General features: G+C 56.0%; 8 protein-coding genes across 8 annotated transcripts; 4 read left to right on the forward strand and 4 right to left on the reverse strand.

Moving 5' to 3' along the window:
* Positions 1-681: 681 nt before the first annotated feature.
* Positions 682-4,704, forward strand: N657DRAFT_683549 (uncharacterized protein; the record flags this gene model as incomplete). Its single annotated transcript, XM_062796580.1, has 7 exons — positions 682-1,230; positions 1,261-1,575; positions 1,659-3,355; positions 3,412-3,539; positions 3,607-3,662; positions 3,749-3,932; positions 4,667-4,704. 7 exons carry the CDS (start codon positions 682-684, stop codon positions 4,702-4,704), a joined length of 2,967 nt encoding a protein of 988 aa, XP_062644210.1.
* A 732-nt stretch (positions 4,705-5,436) lies between these two features.
* Positions 5,437-6,681, reverse strand: N657DRAFT_683550 (uncharacterized protein; the record flags this gene model as incomplete). The annotated part of the gene is made up of 2 exons (XM_062796581.1): positions 5,437-5,493; positions 6,463-6,681. The coding sequence occupies 2 exons, from the start codon at positions 6,679-6,681 to the stop codon at positions 5,437-5,439; spliced, it is 276 nt and encodes a 91-aa protein (XP_062644211.1).
* Positions 6,682-7,184: 503 nt separating this feature from the next.
* Positions 7,185-7,625, forward strand: N657DRAFT_648933 (uncharacterized protein; the record flags this gene model as incomplete). Its single annotated transcript, XM_062793620.1, has 2 exons — positions 7,185-7,520; positions 7,592-7,625. The coding sequence occupies exons 1-2, from the start codon at positions 7,229-7,231 to the stop codon at positions 7,621-7,623; spliced, it is 324 nt and encodes a 107-aa protein (XP_062644212.1). The 5' UTR covers positions 7,185-7,228.
* Positions 7,626-9,809: 2,184 nt separating this feature from the next.
* N657DRAFT_648937 (uncharacterized protein) lies at positions 9,810-10,165 on the reverse strand. The gene has a single exon (XM_062793621.1). It carries the CDS (start codon positions 10,146-10,148, stop codon positions 9,957-9,959), a length of 192 nt encoding a protein of 63 aa, XP_062644213.1. The 5' UTR covers positions 10,149-10,165; the 3' UTR covers positions 9,810-9,956.
* N657DRAFT_648938 (uncharacterized protein) lies at positions 9,906-10,844 on the reverse strand. Its single transcript, XM_062793622.1, has 2 exons — positions 10,514-10,844; positions 9,906-10,472 (listed from the first exon to the last, which is right to left on the reverse strand). The coding sequence occupies exons 1-2, from the start codon at positions 10,781-10,783 to the stop codon at positions 10,374-10,376; spliced, it is 369 nt and encodes a 122-aa protein (XP_062644214.1). The 5' UTR covers positions 10,784-10,844; the 3' UTR covers positions 9,906-10,373.
* A 102-nt stretch (positions 10,845-10,946) lies between these two features.
* On the forward strand, positions 10,947-11,205 carry N657DRAFT_648940 (uncharacterized protein). Its single transcript, XM_062793623.1, has one exon. It carries the CDS (start codon positions 10,999-11,001, stop codon positions 11,182-11,184), a length of 186 nt encoding a protein of 61 aa, XP_062644215.1. The 5' UTR covers positions 10,947-10,998; the 3' UTR covers positions 11,185-11,205.
* Positions 11,206-11,640: 435 nt separating this feature from the next.
* Positions 11,641-12,778, reverse strand: N657DRAFT_692938 (carbohydrate-binding module family 50 protein; the record flags this gene model as incomplete). The annotated part of the gene is made up of 2 exons (XM_062797192.1): positions 12,166-12,778; positions 11,641-12,039 (listed from the first exon to the last, which is right to left on the reverse strand). Exons 1-2 carry the CDS (start codon positions 12,745-12,747, stop codon positions 11,641-11,643), a joined length of 981 nt encoding a protein of 326 aa, XP_062644216.1. The 5' UTR covers positions 12,748-12,778.
* Positions 12,779-13,851: 1,073 nt separating this feature from the next.
* Positions 13,852-14,694, forward strand: N657DRAFT_624943 (uncharacterized protein; the record flags this gene model as incomplete). Its single annotated transcript, XM_062790732.1, has 1 exon — positions 13,852-14,694. The coding sequence occupies one exon, from the start codon at positions 13,852-13,854 to the stop codon at positions 14,692-14,694; it is 843 nt and encodes a 280-aa protein (XP_062644217.1).
* Between the last annotated feature and the right edge of the window lie 171 nt (positions 14,695-14,865).

Raw genomic sequence — 14,865 nt, forward strand, 5'->3', positions numbered from 1 at the left:
TGTAGATAAGATAACGCTGCCCCACTCTGGATCGTGGGATATCTCCCACCACTGCAGTTGCTGCTTGCAACTACCAGAGGACGACAACCTGACTTTTCCCCGAATACATGGCATTTGCCCTCTTTTCCCAGTATACGGCTCTTTTCCGTATCAAATGGTAGCTCAGACTACGAGATTCAGCTGATCTCAACCATATTCATCTTCTTCAACTTCGTTGAACCATCCTTCAAGCATCCCGCGATTGCGACGGCTCAACCGCGTTGGAAAAAGACGCGATTTTGGTGACGTTTCCGGTAGCCAAGATCGCGACTTTGACATCGTAACCATCCCCTCTCTCCACGCGTTGATCGCGCAATTGGCGACGTTCCCGGTACCCAGTTGCGTATTCGACGTAGCCACTTCCCCCGCGACGACGTCGCACCATTACCACCCAGATCCGAGCCTTCAACTGCTGGTGACGTTTCCGGTAGCCAGTTGTTGAAGATCGCTGCAAAAGGTGTCCCCCGCTTCGCCGACATTTCCGGTAGGCTATAAGCGGTTCCCAACCTTCGAATCACGCCGCCGGCGACGCTTCCTGTACCCGGCGTCGCGAGAAGACAGGTTACCATCACCTCCATATTCCCCGTACCACTGCACAGACTGAGCCATCGCGACACGGATCTCGCGCGATATCATCAACTGATGACAACCCCCGGTACAACTTCTCAAACCCACGACGGAGATGACGCGCCGAGAGAGTCATCCGGCGCACCACTATCCCCAGCAAAACCCTCTGACTCGCTCTTCACGCGACTATCGCGACCAACTGCTAGGCAAGCGCCCCACCCGAATTTCTCCCCCCGCGTCACTCGATCCGCTTCTTCCCACAAGAAGAACTCTCAGACCGCCGAGGAGATCGCGAACGTACTACGAAGGCAGGACTTCGGCAATATGCCGCCGCCACCCGGGAAGGACCCGCCTCATTCACGTGACGACGGCGAGTCGACTATGGAAGGCGATGATGTCGGCAATATGACTGATCATGACACTCTCCTCTTTGCCGACGATGAGGTTCTCAATGGCCACAAACCCAACAATTTCGGAAGCAGCGGCAAGACCATGGAATGGGTCAATCAGAAGATCAACCTCCGATACACCCAGATAAACAAGAAGGTCGACGACGGCTTCCGCGATATCAAGAACAGCATCGTTTCCTTAACTCTCACGATCAACACCACCTTGATGGATAAGGTAACCGCAGCCTTAACTAACCACACCAAGGATCCGGAGAGTAAGATGGAAGCGAAGCCGCAAGGCGTGGTAAGCCGTATCATCGCCCTCGAAGCGGCTAATCCCAGCTCGCGTTCACGCACCCACCCGTACGCAGGCCTCAATGCCAACGACGTGCGTGCCGGGTACCGTGACAACCTTGACTCCGCCCGACAGAACCGACGCCCCCAGGATCCTACCCCGGAGCCGTTGCACAGGGCAGAGGGCGGAGGCGCTTTTCCCGACGGAGGCGACTCCGACCACGGCGACAGCAATCCCGACTATCCACGCAACGAGCCCCCTCGTAACCCTCAGGCCCGAATGACCGTCGCTTTTACGAAGGCACATCGGAAACTGACTTCACCCACTCATCCACACGTTCCACGGGCGTCATTAAAATTAAACCCCAGGACATTGGTGTCTTCGACCCCAGTCATTCGGATCCCGGCCACCTAGGCGTGATCAATGACGGTGAGAATGCTGTTTACACCGACGTTGCTTGCTTCCGGGAGCGCGTCGAAACCTTCCTAGAAGACAAGACCACCTACCAGGAGGTAGCCCGGCAAATTCTCTCTTATTTCCAGCTATTGCTTGCTGGTCCTGCTGCGCAGTGGTGGACAAGCGAAATATCGTCTGCTCAGCGCACCATCATGCGGAATGCGGGCTTATCGACGCTGCTTTCACACCTGGAAGTTCGTTTCGCTCCTGACGCAGCGGAAGCCACACGCCTTTTCAACGAGTCCTACCTCACTATGAAGGACATCGCCAAGGACGAACGGGCTCTTAGTGCTTTCGTGCAACGTATGCTGCGGTGGTCACGCTCCATGGGCACTTTGTCCAGGTGCAACACCAACTGGCACGGCGTTATGGCCCAGATATGGAGCCGAATGGACCTTTCAATCAAGCAGTATCTCAAGGCTCCGCCCACTAGCGGTTCTTCTCTTTCCGATTATTTGCAATTGATCGAGGAGTCTCGGTCCATCCTACTTGCGGCCGTGTACGACCGCTACCCTCAGTACCAGAAGAAGTTTTCTGGCTCGCGCAACCACTCCTCCAAGGTTGAGGAAGTGTACAGCAAATCTTCTTCATCACGCCCCTCTACTGAGAAGTACTCCCCCTCATACCGCTTATCACACAAGGACAGGTCCCGTTACGATGATCGCAAGCGGCGTGGCGACCGTGGGCGGTACGACGACCGTAAACGGCAAGATGAGCAGCGTAGCGATAAACGCGAGGACCGCCGCGAGGACCGCCGCGAGGACCGCCGCGAGGACCAGCGGCACCAACACGGAAAACCCCGCGAAAACCAAGTCCGAGACAAGCGCGACGACCGGAATCGCGACCACACCCGGCGGGACCGCCATCGCGACCGCCATCGCTCGGATCACGCACATTTGACCGACGGAGACTCCGATAGCGGTACCACAGCCGAGCACTCAGACGTCAAGTCTGACGCGTCGACAGATTTCTTCTCCTTCCGCGGCTCAGACGTTGCATGTATTGTCTTGGAGGCTGATCTGACTTGCCACAAGTGCCATAAGACCTTCCAGGGGCGACGTGAAATTGGCGCCCATGTCAAGAATTGCCGTGGAACCGGCCCAACGAAGCCCGAGAGCAATTACATCCGCAACCAGGAGAACATCACCCGCCGTACCTGCGGTCTTTGCAATCACACGTTCGAGACGCGCAACGCGCTCTTCAAGCACATCAAGGTCTGCAAGGACGTCAGGAAAGGTATCACCCGCCCCCCGACTGCGACTCTGGCAACCTGCAAGGAAGTCTCCTGCACCCGCGCGATTGGCATGACGGACAGTCCCACCAACGGCATCGCCGACGACACCATCTACCTGGTGAAGGATGCTCCCGAGCCGGTCAACACCGGTGACGCGGACAGCCCGTTGAGCTCTTACACTTTCCTGCGCATTGCTGCCAAAGCCTCTCCTGATGCAGAGACCGTTGAAGTTTGCGGTGATCCCGGCGCCAGCCGTTCTTTGATCGGCCGCCGCTTTATACGCACTCTCAACCACGAGATCGAGCGCCGTAGAGGCAAGGTGAAAGGCATTGGCAATGACCGTTTGCGCGTCAGCGAATGGGCTACTTTCGATATGTATCTTCCTGGCATGGAGGATGGCAAGCCCACATTATGCAAATTCACCCGCTCAGCTTGGGTCACCGATTCTCTTGGAACCAAGCCGACAGCCCAATTGACAGCTCGTGGGGCCACGAGACCTTCATCGCCGTCCCGCCCAGCCGCAGTGCCTACCAAAGAACCGACCGCGATGCCGACCGCGGTACCAGCCGTGGTGCCAGCGGAAGATCTGCCTGCAGTACCGGCTGCAGAGCTGACTGCGGTGCCAGCCTTTGTGGCAGAGCCCACAGCTCTGAACGAACCAGCCGTCAAATCGCCCGGACACGTGATTTCCACTGAACTCGTCGATATTCAACAAAAGGCGGCTCCGAAAAAAACTTCTTCCGGCCCTCCGGCGCGACGTTCGTCCAGCTCAACGGCTTGCTCAATTACATGCGCGACCGCCCACTCGACCACTTGCGCGACTGCCTTACCAACAGCCCAGTCAAACGCATGCGCAACAGCTCACCCGACCGCCCAGTGAACCTGCCGCACCTGCGGCCATGTGTTCGCATCGAGGAACCAGCTTTTCGACCATCTTCGGACCCACGGCCGCGTAAGGCGTTCCAGATCCTCTGGCCGCGCCAGTCCTTCTGTCACCCTCAACGGCAACGATCCAGTCAGGGCTTTGAAGAACTGGATCATCAAGAACAGTGGTTGGAGAGCAGGAAAGTCGATGCAGTTGGACCAGTTGGACCCAAGTCTCTGGATGGCAAGGATGGCAAGCATGGTTCGCCCAGGCTGACTGTCATCACCTTGCCGAGCGATGCATGCGCAGTGAGGGCACTGCGTTTTCCTTTGCGTGCCGGCATTTGATACCGGAAGGTATCGCGCAGGGTTAGAGCTAGGTGTTATACCCCACCATTGGTGGGGTGGTTGTTTGTATGTAGATAAGATAACGCTGCCCCACTCTGGATCGTGGGATATCTCCCACCACTGCAGTTGCTGCTTGCAACTACCAGAGGACGACAACCTGACTTCTCCCCGAATACATGGCATTTGCCCTTTTTTCCCAGCCTACGGCTCTTTTCCGTATCAGAGAGAATACTGTGGTGATTCTTCCATATCCCCTCTGTGGCTTCTGCCTCGCCCGGAATCCCAATGTCGAGGTTATCTTGGCACCGGAGAAAGGAGGTTCCTGGACAACATTTTCTCGCGAAGCCACGCGCTGCAGCTGGTGCTAGCTCCTTCGAAGGGTCACTACGGTGTCGTCACTGTCGATTTCGTCGAAAGCATTTCTGCTATGTCCCATTCAAGCCAGCGTACCTTAGGCAGACTACACTTCTCTAGAACAAGACGTCGAATTCCCCGAGGACGGCGGCAGGTAAATCTCGGACGCCAACGTCAAGTCGCCAACCACCATGCATTCCGTACTTGGCATCGGTTATGCCGGCTCCCTGGCGTGTGACATCTCGTGCCACTTCTCTGGGTAAAGTCTGGGAAAGGCTGGAGACGGGCGTCGACGTGGCGTCGGGGAAAGCGCAAGATTACACAAGCGGCATAGCCCCCAATCAAAGCCAGCCAACTGGAACCAACCTGAAACTGAGCAGTGAGGGGGCGCCTTGACCGAATCGGCGTCGGTGTGTCGACCTCTCCTCCCAAGAGCACCCGCGCCCGCTTCCTCCCCGCACAATGCGCGCAACTTGCTCGCCCAGGCGCCGAGGTCCGCTGAGAATCCCGCGGGACATGTTATCATTCGCCTAACCACAGCCACCGGACCTCCCCAATCTGCCGGCACTGCGCCTCAGCATGCCCTACTAACTAGCTACCTAGCCGCCGTGTCCACAACTCCTCGCCCACCCATCGAGTGGGGTGTGACGTGTGAAACTTGAAACGAGTTTGGCGTGGAGAGGGGAAAAAGGTCAGCTGGCCCCTCCGTGGCGCCATCATCAGCAGAGGAGGGGAGAGAAATGGGGGTCCCGCAGGGGATAAATACGTCGCTGCTTCTTCCTCCCGGGTTCCCCATCTCTCGTCCTCGTATCGCAACGAAACCCGAGCATTTCAGCGACCAGCTTGACCACAAGCACGCCCATAAAACAGAAACCGCCCAAAGCCAAACATCATACTACTACCAACATGAACGGTTGCGGTAGCTCCAGCTGCAACTGCGGTTCCACCTGTCAGTGTAAGCCCGGGGAGTGCAAGTGCTAAGACCCGAGGGGTCGACGCCCGGCAAGGAGAGGGTAGGTTTTCTCCCCTGGCTTCTCCACAAGGGTCCTAGGTTAACAGCCGGCGTAGGACGTGGGATGGCGCAGTCATGGTTCTATGGTGACACGGTCATTCATTCCGAGTCAAGTCGCCGGTCAACGACGACGATATGTTGGGCGGTACTGTGACTGAGCGTTGAGATATCTTCAAGTCGGGCTTCAATGGAATCCGTTTGACGCGTTTGATATGTACCTGCTCGCAAGATTGAACTCTGTTTCATGCACGTGGCATTGCACACATACCGGCGGCCAATGCGGAACATGAACCTAGCCATCCCACGAGTAGAACCACAATCAAGAGCCCCCCTCAATTAGCAGCCTCTCCCAACTCACGTAGCAGGGCCCGAGCGCGTATGAATACAGGTGGTATCTGAGCGACGCCGTAGAAAGCAACCTCCGGAAACACAGCGGCGTGGCGGCCTCCAGGACCCGAGACAGAAGAAGATAGCGCGTCCAAGTATACCACCCAAACATCCAAGCCCCCATCCCCGGGAAAAGCAGAAACAGGGGGTGGAAAAGACAAGAACCAGCCCGTCCCAGCCCAGGTGGGGAAATTCGAAAACCCCACAACGCCGCATGCAAACTGAAGGCAGCATCAGAATAATTCCCCAGCCGGTATCGCATCGGCGGACGTCCCGTCTCGGCTCGACAATGCCCAGACCTTGACCGTCCATTCCCTCGTGTGCTCTCGTCCCCGTACATCTGTACATGCTCATCCATATGTCCCTTACCGCGTGGCCCCCCTCGAATCTCGTATTCAGCCCGACCTCCTTCCCGCACGAGGAAGACAACCGAAGAGAAAAAAAGCAACAAAAATCAGCCGGGGCCGGGGCCGGGGCCGGGGCAGGCGGGGGGAGGCTACGCAGTCCTATTGTGCACCTCCCGCAGGCGCTTGACCCAGTGGCGGCGCAAGGCGTCGGGCATCTTGCAGAACACCATGGCCCTGTTCTCGTCCGTCAGCACCTTCTCGGCAATTTTGAGCTGCAGGTCCATGTCCTCGCCCGCGAAATAGCGGAAGGACATGTCCATGGCCTGCTCCTGCCACGCCGGCACCGCACGCCCTTGTACGTCGCCGGCCACTGCGTCCGGGCCATCCATGGAGTTTGACGCAGCGAACACATCGCCACCTCCCGTGTCTCGGCGGTATCCACGCGCAAGGTGGGCATCAACTCAACTCACTTCAACTCAACTCAACTCAACTCAACTCAACCCAACTTATGCAAAAAAAGGCCCAACTCAACCCAACTTCACGGCCGGGTTGAGTTGGTGAGTTGAGGTACATTGAGGCCAAGACCCCTGGAAACTCCTCGTCGCACCAGTCTGTTTTGGTGTTCGTGCCATTGCCCAACAGAGGCATTCGGCAGCGGATAAACATTATATCCGAAGAAAACAGGGCAGCCAAAGTGCCCTCCTGCCTTTTCGGCGCTTTTTGGGTGGTCTTGCAGGCCAATCTAGTCTTCGCCTGCCGCACGTACCTGGGAGGCAAGCCGACTGCGACTTTCCTGTCCTTATTACCTACCCACTTACCGAACCCACGATGCCTCCCTCCGTTGCCTCTGTTGCCGACACCGACCTCTCGACAGAGCTATCGACTGTCCAGACCTCCTCCGACCGTACGCTAAATACGACTGCCGCAGTTGCCACAATGCCCAGTTATGCTATATTTGCGCGGCCCAAAAGCATCCTGCAACAGATCAAGGCACAGGAGAACATCCAGGACGGCGATTTAGGCCTGAACTACAAGGATTGGCCGTTCATTCTGTCCAAGAAAACCTCGTATATCCAAGCCCGGCTTCTCAAGCGGCACCCGAGGACATCGTGGATTTCCGATCACGGCGTTTCCCTTGTCGAGATGGATCGCGAAACCGGTGCTGAAGGTCCAACTTCTTGGTGTTGTGGTCTCTGTGGAGAAATCTACGCCGTCAAGGCGACATCGAGTGCGTCCAACCACCTGGAAAAGAAGCATCGTCGGTATCGCAATTCTTCAGAATCTGAACCTCCTACCAAGAAGAGAAGGACCGTGTTGCAGCAACAACGTGATGCCACGCGAATACCGGTCGCTCGCCCGACAGAAGACTGCTTCAAAGAGGCGATGGTAGACTGGGTGGTCAACAACAACATACCTTTCCGGGGTATTGTAAATGGCGCTTTTCGCGATATCCTGATGCTTCTGAATCCCTCGCTGACCCGGGCGCTGCTGCCGGAGTCCCACCACACGGTCAAGGCATGGGTTCAGGCGCGGTATCACCACAAATTCGACGTGATCAAGACGATGCTGGCGGGTGCCATCAGGAAGAGACACATTTCCTTCGATCTTTAGACCTCACCAAATAGTTACGGCTTGCTAGCCGTCATCGCCCATTTTCTTGACGCCAACAAGGCGTTGCAATGCCCTCTTCTTGGTATCTACCGAGTCAAAGGTAGCCACAGTGGTGAGAACGTCGCCCTTGTTTTGCAGCGTTGTCTTCAGTCTTTCGACGTTGATGAAGCTGGCCTGGGATATTTCCAGTCAGACAACGCGGAATCCAACACCACCTGTGTTTTCCATACCTTTCGCGACGGCCGGACTGTTGCCGAAGCCAGTCATTTTCGGACCCGGCGCCGAATTCGATGTTTTGGTCACATCATCAATCTCGTTGCCAAGGCTTTCCTTGAAGCTGATAATTCTAACCTCCTGAATACTCTTGAGCTGAGCTCGCAAGAAAGTTTCTCTGTTGAGGAAGAAGTCGCTCTCTTGAAGCGTTGGCGCAAGAGGGGTCCCGTCGGCAAGCTTCACAACGTCGTCCATTACGTTCGCCGCAGTCCTCAGCGCCGCGATACTTTTGTTGCCATTGTCCGGCGCCGACTTCCACAAGAAGACCTTGAAGACCTGGGCATCACGGTTTCCGGCGAAAATCTTCCTTTCGAACAACTTGTTGCTGACAACGATACCCGCTGGAATTCGGCCTACGCGATGATCGAACGTGCGCTTCGTCTGCGTGATGAAGTTGATGCTTTCTGTATGATGGCGCTGCGCGAGAAGGACAAAGACAGGCGGTTGGATCAGGAAGATCAATTAGGGCCGGAAGACTGGGAGATATTAACGGCCGTCAAGACCATACTTGAGCCGTTGCAGCGACTTACCAAAGCGTTCGAGGGTAGGAATCCCCGCTTTGCTGAGGTTATCCTGACTGTTTGTTGGCTTCTTGACGACCTCAGGGAAAGAAGGCTGCAATTCGACGAGCGCCTTGCCTTTATGCCTTTTGACAGCCCTAATATCCCAGCAGTGGATCGTGGAGATGGTGTTGCGGCAGGCTCTTCCATCACGGTAGGCGGGGCGCCGCTCCCGAACTTCACAATGGCAACGACATCCACAGCAATGACGGCAATGCCGGCAACGGCCACTCGCCTGGGGGCTAGTTCAGGCCGGCCGCAGCGGGCGAGAACCCTGCCCAGGCGCTTCGATGGCCACGAAGTTGACTTACCTGGACACACACCTGGGCAAGTGCTGCCGCCTGACATCACTCTCCTTGGCCCTGAGGAAAGACCTGTTGGCGCTGAAACATCCGAGTTTGAGCTTGGTGATGAAGGCATGCGGTATATCCAAAAGAGCCTTGACTTCGCTATCGTGAAGCTGGCGAAGTATATTGATTTGATGGAGGAGAACCCGGTCTACTGGGCGGCCCTTATACTGCATCCTGCTTACAAGGTCAAGTGGTTGACTGAATACTTGGAACCGGACCGGGCAGCGCGTATTGAGACCGAATTTAGGGCGTTTTACCAACAAGAGTATGGATCTGTCGACGTCGAGCTGCCCAATCAACCTGCCCCAGTCACCGGCTCAGTCGCAAGGCCAGTTCTCGGCTCAGTTAGCTGCCCAGCTGCTTGCCGAACAACGCCGACTTGCCCAAGCGGGCAGTCAACGGACTGCCTGGACCAACCGCTTGGTGCCGCATCGTCACACTTTCTACGCTCGCCGGCCGGACCCTGCAACTAGGGATGAGCTTCAGGCCTATCTATCTGAAGACCCTGAGGAAATTGACGATGCTGTGGAGCGGTGGTTGAGCCCTGGCAGAAGGAGCGACTTTCCACGCCTTTCCATCATGGCGTTGGACTTGTTGACGATACCGGCGATGTCTTCAGAGTGCGAGAGGGTATTCAGCAGGGCCAGGCACACAGTTGGCCATCAACGCCACCGCCTACATGATGATGCTATCAATATAGTGGAAAGCCTCAAGCAGTGGAGTCGACTGCGGTAGGGGGTTCTGGTTTGGCTCAGGGGGCTGGAGAGTAGGGTGCTCAGGTCTGGATAACTAATATTTTTTGCTGTATTGCATAAGGTCTGGCGTTGAGTTGCAACTCGGCAACTCAACTCAACTTGTGAATGGCCTCAATCAACTCGGCTGGCCGGAGGCCCAACTCAACCCAATTTCAGGGCCGAGTTGAGTTGAGTTGAGTTGTTGCCCGCCATGTCCACGCGGCTGGCTCCCCGAGTCGACGAATCTCTTCTCGCGGGCCAAAATCGTATCCAAGTGTATCTGGGCATCCGGACTGACGGGTAACAGCCACCCGCGGCCTCGGACCATGTCGGAGGGGGCCTGGGTCTCTAGACTGACTGGTAGTAGGAGTGGTTGCTTCTTGTTTCTCGGCCCGGCGGCTTTCATGCTCCCTTGTAGTAACCGAGTTGGCACGACCGGTTTCGGCAGCAGAGTCCGCAGCAGGCCACGGACGGCTCGGTCCTCCCGGCAGACCTCGAACCATCCGCTAGCAGCCTGTGAGGAAAAAAGACGCTGGCATAGCACGCCGTCGATCTACGGGAGCTCCACGTCGTGCAGCGGCAGCGGACCGGGACCGGCCGGCGGCCTGCCGCTTCTCAGCGGGTTATGCCAGCCATGCACTTTTCGGGCGTGCTCTGGATTTTCTTCGGATGGCAAACGATATACGGGCATACGCGGCACTTGAGCCCGTCCGGCCGCGAAGGGCCGAGGAATGGGATCGCCTCGGACGTCGGCGGAGGGAATTCGAAGCCGGCCAGGTCCTCCTGCGTCCGGATGATGTCGGGCAGCTGCTGGACCGCGCGGGCGATAGCGTGTCGCTCGGCGACGGGCACATCGGCGTGTCGTGTCCGCAAGTGGGCTGGTACCTCGTTGGCCACACAGGCGAATCGGCAGCGCTTGCAGATTACGACTCGGTGCTGTGGCAGGTGGACGAAGGGCTCCATCGCGGATAACTATGGTGGTCTCTCTCTGGGGGCCGTCGCTCTTATCTGCTGTCCGTCCGAACCTCTTTCGCCTTTTTTAAAAAGAAAAAAAAGAAAAAAAAAGGAGTCGCGAGAACGCGCTTCGCATCTCCCTCAACCCCCCTGGAACCGTATCCCCGGAACCCTACCCCCGGGCAATCGAACTCTACCCCCCGGGCATCTCTTGGGCTCGGCCAATGGCAGGGCGGAACTCTTATCACCGGGAAAGCTCCAGCACCCCTGGGTGGAACTCTACCACCCCAGGCGCCAAGAGATGCCTGTTTGGGAGAAGCGCGCACGTGGAAGGCTTGTTCGGTGGGATTCAGTGGGTCCGGGAGGCAGAGCTCTACATGGGTGCCGCCAATGGCAAAAGGGAACCGTAGGGGCTGGTTACTGTGGTCGCGTGCATAAAGAAAACCCCCTAGTCAAGTACTCGTGGGGCACAACACATTGACGCGTTTTAACCAATCAGCTGAACACACCGAAACTCCACTTTGACAGCCTCTTCCAAAGCATCTCTTGTTTTCTAGTAAGTGGGACAAAGAATGGAACTGCAACCCAATTCCGGGCGATGATGCTTCTAGTAGTAGGGTGGTAAAAGTGCCTGATTGACCATGCTGTTGATGGGCATGGGAGAGGACTAAGTACCTAGGTAAGAAAGAGGGGTTGCAGTGCTGGCACCAATCAATCAGCGAGGTCCGTTGAATGCAGCCATCAAGGCGGCTTCGTTCCGACGGTTGGTAGCTCGAGTATTGACATGAAACCACCAACCAATGCATCTCCTTCACATGACGCCGATACAGACGTAGGTATAAGCCTGAATTGACCGGCACTCCTCCTCAATCCCGTTCCAGATCTTGACCGACTTCCCGCCTCCCGGAACACCCGTTCCAAAAACCAATGCCGTCGCAGGTATCCCCTGGATTGACATAGACAAACTTGTTACAATTGCTGACCATGCCTGGGTGTGGGGGCCGGGGAGTCGAGACTCCATTTCCGGGGTTTGTCGGCGTCGGTGTTGGTGTGCCGCCAATAACACCGATGCAGAGGTAGGTGTGTGCCTGAATCGACCTGCACTCCTCCTTGATGCCGTTCCAGAGCTTGACCCACTGGCCCCCAATGCCATTCCAGAAGCCAATTCCGTCGCAGGTATCCTCAGGATTGACGTAGACGAACTTGTTGCATTTGCTAACCATACCCGGGTGCGCGGGTGTAGGTGTTGTGATTCCGTTTGTTGGCTTCGTGGTAGTAGGTGCTGGGTTAACCCCAAATGATTCCAGCGCAGGCATACTGGTTCAATGGGTCAGCGTTGTCCGCGCATGAGTATGAGGGAAGGAACGTGTCTTTCAGGGACAGCATCGTACCGTCGAAGCCCAGAGGCCGGAGCAGTCGGCCTTGGCTGCGGGATTCCACTGGATGAACTGGGGCACCGAGATGGAGTAAAGAACCGCAATGGTCGCGCAGGTTTGGCCAATTTGGACGAAATGGAACCTGTTGCAGTTGCCAACCATGCCGTCCTGGGTTGGGACTGGGGTGTTGTTTGGGTTGGTCGCAGAAGTACTAGTAGTGGTTGAAGACCGAGTCGACGTCGAAGATTTGAAGGTTGTTGAGGACGGAGCGGTGGACGAGGACGGGTTGGTGGTCGACGTGATGGACCGCGAGGTCGAGGTAGTGGGTCGCGTATCAGACGTGGTTGTGGACGGATCATTGGTGACGGTGCCAACCACACAGTACTCCTTGCTGGTATCGAGGTCAGGGCAGGTGATGCCTGGGTTTAGTTTCTCGAGCTCATCGACTGAGATTCCCCAATTGGCGGCCAAGCCCACGCAGGTGTCGACACTGTCAGGTGTCACAGCGACCTCGCAAATAACCGCGCGGCGTGACATGGCTCGTGCAGCAACCAGTCCTGGGCCGAGCCCAATGGCAAGAAGGTGCTTCTCGTGCATCCTTGGACGATGTGACTTGGCCTTGGACTCGGGAATCTGGTGAGGTGAGAATAAGGTAGGTAAAGTAGGTCGGCAAGCGTGGTGGAAGCAAGAGACAAATGTACCCAAGTCAGACTTCCGAGCTAAGTATTATACTCATCTGGAACATATTCATGGGTAACCCACCTGAGCTGCTTCGATGAAAAAGCTCGCTTGTTGCAACTTCTTAGTGGCCGGCATATGGCATCTAGGTACCTACCTACCTGACGATATGGTGATTACCATATCCCGACGGCTGAAAATGGATTAGGTATCCAATCGCGGCGACAAGGCTCAACGAGGACCCCATGTAGCTAATGTCGGCGAGCCGGAGAAGTGGCCGTGATAGTGTCGCCAAGTGCATCAATAGCTCCTATCACGGAAATAGTTTCTCTGCAGAGTGCATCTGCATAACTGCATTACAACCTTGCATTGTAACGGACTTCTGTTGGCTTGACACATGTAGTGGACGCGAACCGGAACTAGGGCGGGAGGGTGGATCCTAGAATCAATTACGATACACTTGACAGGGGTTGCAATACTTGGAGAGTATCGAGCACAAGGTAACAGTCGCTTATGTCAAGACCGAACTAACAACAAATTTGCAGCTGTGAAGTTCATGGCCGCCCGTGATCACAGCAACCATGCCAATCTAAGGTAGCATGTCACGTTATTATATGGTCACTGGGGTGTCTCAATCAAGGGATGTTGAGATGAGAATGGAGTCAATGGACGGAGAAGTCTCACTGTATAGCACCTGTAGGTCAGGTACTGTCGAGCCATTTTTAGCGAGACCCTCATCAAACATGGTGTCATTTTAACTTGGCGGCAAAAGGTTCAACAGACCAATTGGCCCGGTGCATTGCTTGCCCGGTGCTGTGCCAAGTGCTAAGACAGGAGCCGTCATTGCGTTCTGATGGTCTACCCAGCCCCCCAACGTCCTCCTCTCTCCCGTTGTATCATCCAAGTTCAATTCGTCCTGCCTTCCTCAGGTTTTCGAATTCGGGGCGTTTTCATCAACTTCTCCCGGCCACACTGCCCGTCCACAGTCTGCCACGACCTTCCTCTCAACTTTACTTACGCAGTATGCACTTTTTTTTCTGGACGGCGTGGGCCGTTGTTGGTTTCTTTGCCTTGCTTGGGCTTATGGTCGATGCTGCCGGCATTTTGGAGATTGACCAGGCTTTTCCACGCCCCAACGGGAACTATGCGCCAACGTCATCGATGCCCATCATCTTTGCTTTTCGGAACGCCGAGCTCGCCCGATTTCTCAATCCGTCGATTGTCTATTACATCTTGGACCTCAACGAAACCGGGTCTGGTCGGGGTATGTCCTCACACGCGCACCACCTGACATGGAAAACCAACTGGTCCAGCAGCGAACCGTACTTCGCATATACCTTCTTCGGGAATTTCACTAAGGAGTCGAGCTGGAAGCTATCCGCTGACATCTTCTGGCAAAGCTGCGACGAGAACGACTTTGGACCTGGGCGCAACAACATTCACACCAATGGCTCAAGCTGGAACGTTGAGTTCCAGACCAGTAATGAGGGGCAGAAGGTCGATTTGGTTGCTGCAACAGCCAACGACACGGCCTGCCCGAAGGAAATCGGAGTGGCTATCAACGTCACCGACACAACCATGAAGGTGCCACCGGGGATGAGCTGGAACGGCCAGGCGAATGGGACCTGTGTGGTGGTGGCATCCTCAACACCGACGCAGACTGCGAATCCATGTCTTGTCAAGATCGACGCTGCCGCGGCCGCGAGTATGACTGCCGCTAGATTGTGCCACAGTTTGTACCCGCCGTCAAACTGCACGTCAGAGAACACCGGCCAGAGGTTAGCCGTTGCGAGCCTGGCATGCTTCACGGCTGGGCTTGGGGCCCTTCTTTCCATATCTTACTTGCTTGGACTTGATGGACTGTAGGTAACCAGGGGGCAAGTCATCAAACGGATTTGTACGATACATACCTAACTTACCTGTAGATGTATATTGGCACCTGGAAGCCCATGGCAGCGGCCAGATTCCTAGGGGTCTGGCTGGACTGGAAACTCAACTGGAAGGCCCACCTAGGAGAGGTAGAGCGGAAGCTGAAAA

The sequence above is a fragment of the Parathielavia appendiculata genome (genome assembly GCF_033297405.1).
Source record: "Parathielavia appendiculata strain CBS 731.68 unplaced genomic scaffold N657scaffold_16, whole genome shotgun sequence".
NCBI lineage: Eukaryota > Fungi > Ascomycota > Sordariomycetes > Sordariales > Chaetomiaceae > Parathielavia > Parathielavia appendiculata.

Excerpts from the sequence above, each read along its gene's own strand:
- N657DRAFT_648937 (XM_062793621.1), bottom strand. The coding sequence starts at position 10,148 with ATGGTCCGAGGCCGCGGGTGGCTGTTACCCGTCAGTCCGGATGCCCAG.
- N657DRAFT_648938 (XM_062793622.1), bottom strand. The coding sequence starts at position 10,783 with ATGGAGCCCTTCGTCCACCTGCCACAGCACCGAGTCGTAATCTGCAAG. Across the intron at positions 10,473-10,513 it reads CGGACGGGCTCAAGTGCCGC|CACGCCCGAAAAGTGCATGG; the intron begins GTATGCCCGTAT and ends GAAAATCCAGAG.
- N657DRAFT_648940 (XM_062793623.1), top strand. The coding sequence starts at position 10,999 with ATGGCAGGGCGGAACTCTTATCACCGGGAAAGCTCCAGCACCCCTGGG.